An 8756-nucleotide genomic window follows, 5' to 3' on the forward strand; every position below is an offset into this window, starting at 1 on the left:
GAACTGTACACTGTCGTGTTATTAATAAAACCAGGGTTTTACCTTGAATACGTTGAGGAGTAAGTAAACCTATAACTTGTCGGTGTACAGAGATGTGAGGTGTCATGTGTACAATAATCAAAACCCGGTGTTTTTTTAGTGTAACGTCTTTACGCGAATACTTAGTTGAACCTTAAAGTTTACACACGAAATTGGCCGGCCAGGTATTCCGTTTACTGCTTTTATAAACCTATGGTATTTTTTATGTGGAGTCTCGACATAAATTATTGCCTTTAGCCCAACCATTATTGATTATTGTTCCATCCCATGATTATTACACTGATACATATCCTTTAATCCTTGGCCATCCACTTACCTGAATGAATTATGAATATCAAATTAATAAATGCAAACTTCCTTGGTGTTCATTATTATTAAATTTGAAATCGTTTCCCTGACACGTGTTCATTTGCCTCTCTTTTGCTAGTCAGGACCTGCGCTGCCAGTGACCTTCAATTCACTAACCTTATTAGTCGTATAACTTTAGCTAGACTATAAAAGCTTAAAGGACTAGAGGCATACGACACTTATCATTGTCGTAACCTAAGTTTATGGGTTGTTAACCTATTCATTGAATCTCTCTAAATTCGGTTAGACAATTGTAAAAATTTAGCTGACATAACTACGGTCTTATGGAGAGTTTTGATCAAATGTTAAAATGTACGTTTCTAGTAGAAGAAACGCTCAGCCATAAAATTGAGGTGTACATACCCTAACATGTATTGATTTATCAAAAAACAACCTGAACTGTAAGATTGGAAATCTGAAGATGGCAGTGTTTTTTTACTGGGGCTTAGCGGGTCCCATTTCTAGAAAGTACATAAACTTTTTGTGGATATCTATATAATATAACTGTACCTGAATTTGCAATAAAAATTAGTAAAATAATAAATATAAAGTATGTAATTTTCTTAACACAATCCTAAAGAATTTTAATTTTATAACTCGATTAGATTTTAAATCTCTATAAAATTATGGATGTGAATACCTTGATTACCATTGATTAAAATTGGATTATTGGTTTTCTCGATATGTATTCCAAACATTACCATTGACATGCTTAAGATCTTAGTGCTGTGAGACTTCTAGTAGATAGGACGTACACTGGATAGATAATCCATTGAATATTATATATAAGAATGTAAAACCAAATTTAACCTTACCAAAACATGATAACTCCTTTTCCTCCTTCCTTTTTTTATAAAACGTGTTTTCTTTAAGCAATAGATGATTTGTTGTTTTTTTTTCTTCTTTTGTAGCTAAGGCAGCCATTACCTACAAGTGTTTGTATTATTTAAAGTATTTTGATCACCCACCATTTAACTACTACTGGCCTGATTGGACTAAGGATGGATGCCTAAAACAGTACTTTGCCCAACAGTAGTGTGTAAACTTCAACTACCTCGTGATAAAAATTGTACTTCAAATAACCTATCTAATTATATCTAAATGGTTTCAGTACCGAGTTTAAACAAGTTATAACCCTGTCTGATCAAGATGCATAACCGGGATTATGGTGTTCATGATATCGTCATTACTACCGTGGATTATGAGTTGGAGTAGAAAGTTTTTGTGAGATTATTGTGCAACGTAAACGGTTAGTCATTTAGCTGTAAAGAACTTTGAAGAAATGTGAAGAAGCCTAGAAAACCTCAATCAATGGTGGTAGCCGTCGAAGAACCTTAATCACCGGGAACTGGCCGATAGGAAACTAAACTAAAGTAAAAACTAGTCAAAGTCTTAACCACGAAAGCAAAACTAATTCCAGAAATAAGGACCAACGATTAACCTGTGTGCTCAGCAGGAACGTGTAAGCAAAAAACTAGTTTCATGTCTTGCCACAGGTTTCAAACCTACTTGCAACTCTCTATGCATAGTAGGAGCAGTATTAGCAATTGGCAACATAAGACAGTCAAGTTTCTTAAACTCTTCCTAGGGTGTCTAACCAACTAGCACCTATCGCTTGCACTCGTTTGCTTCCCTAGCTCAGACCCTACGCTAGACGAAGTCCGTCTGGATCATCAGACGTCGGCACGAGAAGTCGACGAAGGACACCTAAGGGAATTAAAACATATTAACACGGTCCAAACACTTCCTCGGTTTCCGGTTCATTGGTACGCGGCTACTCCGGTGTGGAATATTTTACTATAGGGCCGAAACCGGTGTGGTCCGATCCTCATTCTTGATTGCCTCGATCAACAGTTAGCTTGTAAAAACAAATCCTAGAAAAATCTCCCATGGCGATACATTTATAACCCCAATACATCCCAATAGACTCTGCGCGAGCAAGAACTGGCCAGTATTGTCGTAGTCAACAAAAGGTGAATTTTTGAAAACCTCTAATGCCTATAACTGAAGTACGATCCATAAAAAAATGAATCTCTGCTAGAGTGTTTAAACTAGGTTCAGGAAGTCTGTCTTAATACTCAGGCAAGCCAACCCACCAAATAGACAATTGGAAAGTTCAACTATAAATTTGACATTAATAAGACTCTTTTACAGCTACACTTATTTTAGTTTTTCTGCATTGCCAACGTGTATAACATGTTTTAAGCACCGATAAAGACGGTGACAGAGCATAACTAATACGTTTGGACGACACTCTTAATTTTACAGTGAGAAGACCTTGCAATGCTCACTTTAAAGCACAACTTGTAAAAAAAAATTTTTTGGCGCACATTTGTGTTTGTCTGTCTTGACTAACAAGTTAGTTATCCTCCTGGTTTTGGTGTGCTGATACAAAAGTACAATAGTTAAACCCCGTTAACCAGAATATTCGCGGTCATCTCGTCCTTCCGCCCCCTTAAGTCTGTTTAGCGTTAAATGCCAGGCGGGAGTAGAGCAGTCGACCGGAACTGCATTATGCAAGTCTGACAAAAAAAAATAAAGGATCGCGAAAAATCAAATAGAACATGAATAAAGTTAAGAAGTAGTCTAATGGTTGACAGATATAAGAAAGCAGATAAGGAACGAGAGTACAATGCCCAACTCTAACAACTAAAGCAAATGCCATAAATGGTCCATCCCACGAAGGCAATCGAAGTGGTCATCACATTCCAGCGAAATCAGACTACGACTAACAAAGATGCCTCGCGCCACTGGTGGTCTATACACCTACGCACCAGTGATTAACTGCAGAGTACGTTGGTAGTCCATAAACATAGTACTTACCACAGGGACTATCGATCTGGCTAATATGGAACCCGTATATGAGTGAAGCGATGTGTAAATGACACTCATCAGGTTGAGTCACAAATTAATACTTTCGTCGAGGCGAGTCATCCACCACTTGCACACCCGCATAGTGTGGAGTTCGTTTGCACCACATTGCGACTGGTCACCCAGGTTACGAGCGAGGTGCGGTGGCACGTTGCAGTAAAAAGGCGTAAGGGGTTAAAGAGTCTGTGAACGGTGAGCAGGAGGCTGCACCTGTTTAGCTGCGCACTGTTGAGTGTCGTCAATGAACTTTTAGGCCGCGATTGAGCTTTACAACTAATGATGATACTTATCTCCAACATCGGCAGGATGAGGAGGTCGAGAGGTGGAGGAGGGCGGGGTATCGTAGAGAGAGAAAAGGAGGAGGAAGTTTGAGACACTCTGTATAATTGTACTCGTACAAAAACTACGAATTTAGAATCTCATCTATTTTACTTCGGATCTCATTAGTGTTAACTTTAAGTTCAGTGTGTCTTCACGTTCCAAATCTTGTTTCTGGTTGGTACATTTATGCTTTCACCTAACTATCTCAACATCTCCAGAGTGCATCCATTGTAACTTCCATCGTGATAAAGGCGCGTTTGAAGATTACAATGTCGTTATTGAGGATTTGAGTCATATTATTAGATGATTATGACTCTACATATGTACATTCCTAGTTCCTACAAAGTAACTTTGTTATCTTCTACGCGCCAACTTACAAACATGTGAAGTGACTGAGATTTTCGAAGAAAATATACACCTAAACTTCATCACAATCCCACTTCAAAATAAAGTTGAAAATGTTAGGTCTGTAGATATAATAGGCACATGTAGTTATACCTACCGGCTAATAACTACCTACAAAACAATTGGGTTGACAACGCTCTTTCTTACATCACGTCACTCCGACTTCATAAGTAGGTATTAACAAAAACTGTCTACATAAATGAAATAACATCTCATTAAAAAAAGAATACCTACTGTATGTAAATTTAGTAGCATGTTTACAATAGGTATGAGACAAATTACTTCCACAATAAAGGATATTGATGTTACGAAAGCGATGTAATAAGACCTAAGTGACCTGATGATGTATGAAGTGATATTAACTTTGACCTGAGTACGGTTAACAGAACTAACACAACATAATAGTGTTACAACAGAAAGAAATGCTAAAGTTCTATGGTATGCTGGGATTGCTTGGTTTTTATGTTCGTCTATCTACAATAGGAAGAACGGAACATCATTATGGTAATCAGGACAATACCACATCTCCTACGCCAAAATGAACAGATAAAAACAATTTTAGACGGAAGATGCTAGATTTTGAAGTTTATGAGTTTACATAACAAGATTTTATTAATATTTAGGAAACCTGAAACACGCGCTGAGGAGGTATGGTACACAAAAAAGTAAAAATAAGATTCCATGAAGCTAAAATTAGGTCAAATGCACCTCTTCAACAAATTACGAGTAATAGGTAATGGAATTTAAAACAGTAAAATCCAAGTGAGAACGTCAAAAGAGCTTTTTCAAAAGGATACTTGAGATATTCTCTAACGATCTTAGACGGAAGATGCTAGATTTTGGAAGTTTATGAGTTTACATAACAAGATTTTATTAATATTTAGGAAACCTGAAACACGCGCTGAGGAGGTATGGTGGTATGGTACACAAAAAAGTAAAAATAAGATTCCATGAAGCTAAAATTAGGTCAAATGCACCTCTTCAACAAATCACGAGTAATAGGTAATGGAATTTAAAACAGTAAAATCCAAGTGAGAACGTCAAAAGAGCTTTTTCAAAAGGATACTTGAGATATTCTCAAACATGTACGAGTACATAAGTACTTGAGATGGGCTCAAAATATCGAAATAGGTTCTACCCACTGAAGAAGAAAGCCGAACCCTGGATTTTTTCATTATTATTTTTTTAAGATTTGCAAAACTTTCGTTCAACATCCCTGGATGTATCAACGTCTTCCTTGTGATCACATACTGCCAGATCAGGGATGGGGAAGATCACCGGATAGACTGCACTTTGACGACGATACGAAATCTCTACCGTGCTTTCTACGAAGGAACCGTTCGCCCAGAATCCTTTCTGTACGTAGCCGTTCTGATAATTCGTGTAGACACCATGACCCAACCGCACTCCGTTTTCAAAGTCACCTGCAACAAGAAATCGAAATTTATATTGAAGTGAATAGCTGATTCGTTGGTAGTTTATTTTAATTACGAAATAATTATGGTTTTTGTACTATCTGTGCTCATTCTTATTACCTTCATAACTATACTCATTCAAAGACATTAGAACGCCTTTGCCATTAAATTTTCCGCCCTTCCACTTTCCATAGTAATAAATGTCATCTTGAAAATATCCCATGCCAATACCATCTGGCAAATTATCTTTCATGTTCCCATCGTAGAGGTAAAATTTCAGCTGAGTTTCATCGATAGATTTCAGACCAAGGGTTTTCTTTCGCTTTATTTTTTCAGCGACATTGAGAACAGCATGTAAGTTTTCATTATCTCGGATTGACATCTTGTCTGCATTATCATTCTGATAGAATATGCCTGAAATATATGCATGGGCTTATGTCGATGGTCGTTTCAACGTGAACAAAGTACAGGACACAAACACTGACATGATACAAATACTTAAAAGAAATGTCAGGGAGCTTAAAAGTACAGATAACAAACAGTTTACAAGGTTGTACATACTTAGGTATGTCTTTGAAGTGCCTGTACTAAATGTAGTGAAGTTTCACAATTAAAAGCTTCCCCCACTCCCCTACCTTTAGGACAGGTAATCCATATAATCCTTGAAGTTCGGTGGAACATAGTCTATTCTTTCCTGCTGAGGATCAGGTCTCACTCGGAACTGAGCTTGATTAACAAATTCATCCCACTCAATCAATCTTCCTTCCCTTCGCGAACTTCGATTTTGAAATTCGTTGTAGGTTTGTTTCAATCTCTTTGAATGATATCTGGTTGCTTATCAATGGAGCTGGTTTGTTGGAGACGTTGTATAAGGCGAATCTGATGAAGGCTCGATCCACAAGTCTTTTGAAGTGAATGTTTGTCGTCTGAAAAATAAGGATTGGAGTGTGTGTTGAACATGACAGCTTGCGGCTATTGGTATCGCTTCTTTGAATAAAGTGGGTAATTTTTGCTTCTCAAATGTATTGACTTTGCTCTTCCTACTCTTCTTAACCCAGCCTTTTTGTAGTGTAGATTCAACGTTGAGAATTCAAATTATTATTACCTACCTGGTGAATTTTTCTGTCCCATTTTTGTGAATTGGATTTTGTCAGTAGAATGACTTCCTACACTCCCTTCTGTAGCCTCATTTGTAACTGAGCAGCAGCAACTGATCTCAACATCACTCACAGCTAAGATCACTATCCACTCTGCCCATCATAGACGCCCCAAAATGAATCAACATCGAAGTCTTTAGGACTGTCTAATTGTGCGTCGAAATCTTTGTAGATAAAATCGGAGATGAAAGAGTGGTCCATCTGAAATAAATTGTAAAATACAGGAGCAAGTGTACCGTTTTAAAATTGACTTTCATGTCTGTAAAATGAACTTTCATTATCTAAAATCTAACAATGACACCTACCTCTTCTGAAAAAATCTGAAAATGCTCTTCAAAATCAACTACCTTGTCCTTGTAACTTTCTACGGTGTGCCATTTAAAATAAAAAAAAAAAAAAAAAAAAAAAAAAAAAACACACACACACACTTTCCTCACCTTCTCTGTTTTCATTTTGTTCCATCGTTTCCGGTAAATCCATATCTTTCTTGAGATCACTTAACGATGTTTTGAGTTCTCTTCTGGGTGGCTCACATACTTTTTCTTTTTTGTTTTCAGAGATGAACCAACGTCCAGGCCCGTTCATCTTTCCGTTTGCCCAACATCCTTCATAAATGACTTCGGTGGTACCGTCCGGCAAAACTTTACCTGAGAAAATTATTTGAGGAATAGGTTTTTCCTACTACAACTAATGCTCGTACACTTTCCTTCAGCTTAAGGAGGTAGAGTAGGTACGTGTTTAGAGATATTTCCTATAGTCCAATTTTCATTTTTAGTTCAAAGGGAGAATGAAAGTTGCACCCCCGTTTCTCAAATGTTTTGACAACAGTCGATCACGTTTACTTTTGTTCAAAGTTCTTCAGATATTCACGTAATAAACCCCTTCCACCCTGAACACCTCCTTTACTTCTGAACGCACTTTACTTAATGCATTTTCACCACCGTTTTTATCTCATCCGTCCAAGATGTGTCCACTTTACTTTTTCACTTCTTCCTCTTCTCTTTCCTTTCACCGCAACTTGAAAACTTTTCAAGTATCTTTTCTTGTTCCTACTAATTTTATTTTCTTTAGGTCAACGCACAAAACATTATTTTTAGAGGGAAAAACTTTTGTACATTTTCACTCGAAGAGCTTGCTACTTCGAGCAACTTTTTTGTAATTTTAGGATGAAAAAAAAAAAAAAAAAAATCTGGAAACCTCACCATCATTTCAGTCACGTTCTAAGTTCTAGTCCTGCTGTGGACTGAAAACGTTAGTATGAAAGAGATAAAACGAATCTACTCCAATTTTGTTGAGTTGGAGGTACTCGTATGTGTCAAGTACTATATCATACATATTTCTGGACATTAATGAGTCAATCTTTAAGATCAAAGATTAAGATGGTTCGGACACATGAAGAGAATGGAAAACAATAGATTACCAAAGAAATTTTATGAATATCAACCAGAGGGAAAGAGACCAAAGGGTAGACCAAGGATGAGATACCAGGACATGACAAAAAAGGATTTAGAAGAGAGAGGAGTAAGTGGGGAAGATGTCGAGGGAAATGAACGATATAATGATAGGAGGTGGTGGCGAGGCTTCATTAATCGACCCAGTACATAGCTGGAACGATGTAGGATATGTATGTATGTAATGAGTCAAGTGAAGACCATGTCCAGAAATATGTATGAATCTACTCCAAAAACACTGATAAAAGCGTGAGCCTAGGCACCTACTAATTCTTCATCCCGTCGCGTCGCGTCGGTATTATTTTACGTTCTCGAAACAGAAAGTGGCCAAAGGACTCGAAACAGAAAGTGGCAGAGAATAAATGAAGAGAGTAGAACAGAATAAAATGAAATGTTATACATGCGTGACCTATTACCTGCCTTGATTATCCTCCTTGAATAGGACTCCTGATTGAGTAGGATATGTTAAGAATAAGGAAAATATATTCCATTCCAGGTTTCCAGGCCCTCATCCCAATTGGTTTAAACAATGTATTCCCTCTCTTTAGGCTATTCCGTCCTGTTGGGGCGTTGAAAAGAGTTTTAAATCGATTATATTCGAAATACCAACGGAAATACCTCAGATATGTGATGCTGCAAAAGAGTCCCATAAAGTAATCGGAAAAAATCTTTTCTTTTATATCCTAAGAGAAGAGTTTAACGTTCTCTGAAGAAGAGCTTTCTTTTTTATCTCCTCTTTCTGAAACAAC

At 37.2% G+C, this 8756-nt stretch overlaps 2 protein-coding genes across 2 annotated transcripts in view; both read right to left on the minus strand.

Moving 5' to 3' along the window:
* LOC103521963 overlaps positions 1-7712 on the minus strand; it is a gene marked incomplete at its 3' end in the record, with an annotated part of 10414 nt that extends 2702 nt beyond the window's left edge. Inside the window, exon 1 of the mRNA XM_026832389.1 lies at positions 6994-7712. Within this exon, the coding sequence (XP_026688190.1) occupies positions 6994-7141 (148 nt within the window). The remainder of the gene's footprint in view (positions 1-6993) is intronic.
* Positions 5011-6144, minus strand: LOC103521962 (MORN repeat-containing protein 3-like). Its single transcript, XM_008487065.2, has 3 exons — positions 6035-6144; positions 5520-5813; positions 5011-5408 (listed from the first exon to the last, which is right to left on the minus strand). Exons 1-3 carry the CDS (start codon positions 6078-6080, stop codon positions 5170-5172), a joined length of 579 nt encoding a protein of 192 aa, XP_008485287.2. The 5' UTR covers positions 6081-6144; the 3' UTR covers positions 5011-5169.
* Positions 7713-8756: the final 1044 nt, after the last annotated feature.

This window comes from Diaphorina citri, unplaced genomic scaffold, assembly GCF_000475195.1.
Source record: "Diaphorina citri unplaced genomic scaffold, Diaci psyllid genome assembly version 1.1 scaffold6386, whole genome shotgun sequence".
Classification (NCBI taxonomy): Eukaryota; Metazoa; Arthropoda; class Insecta; order Hemiptera; family Psyllidae; genus Diaphorina; species Diaphorina citri.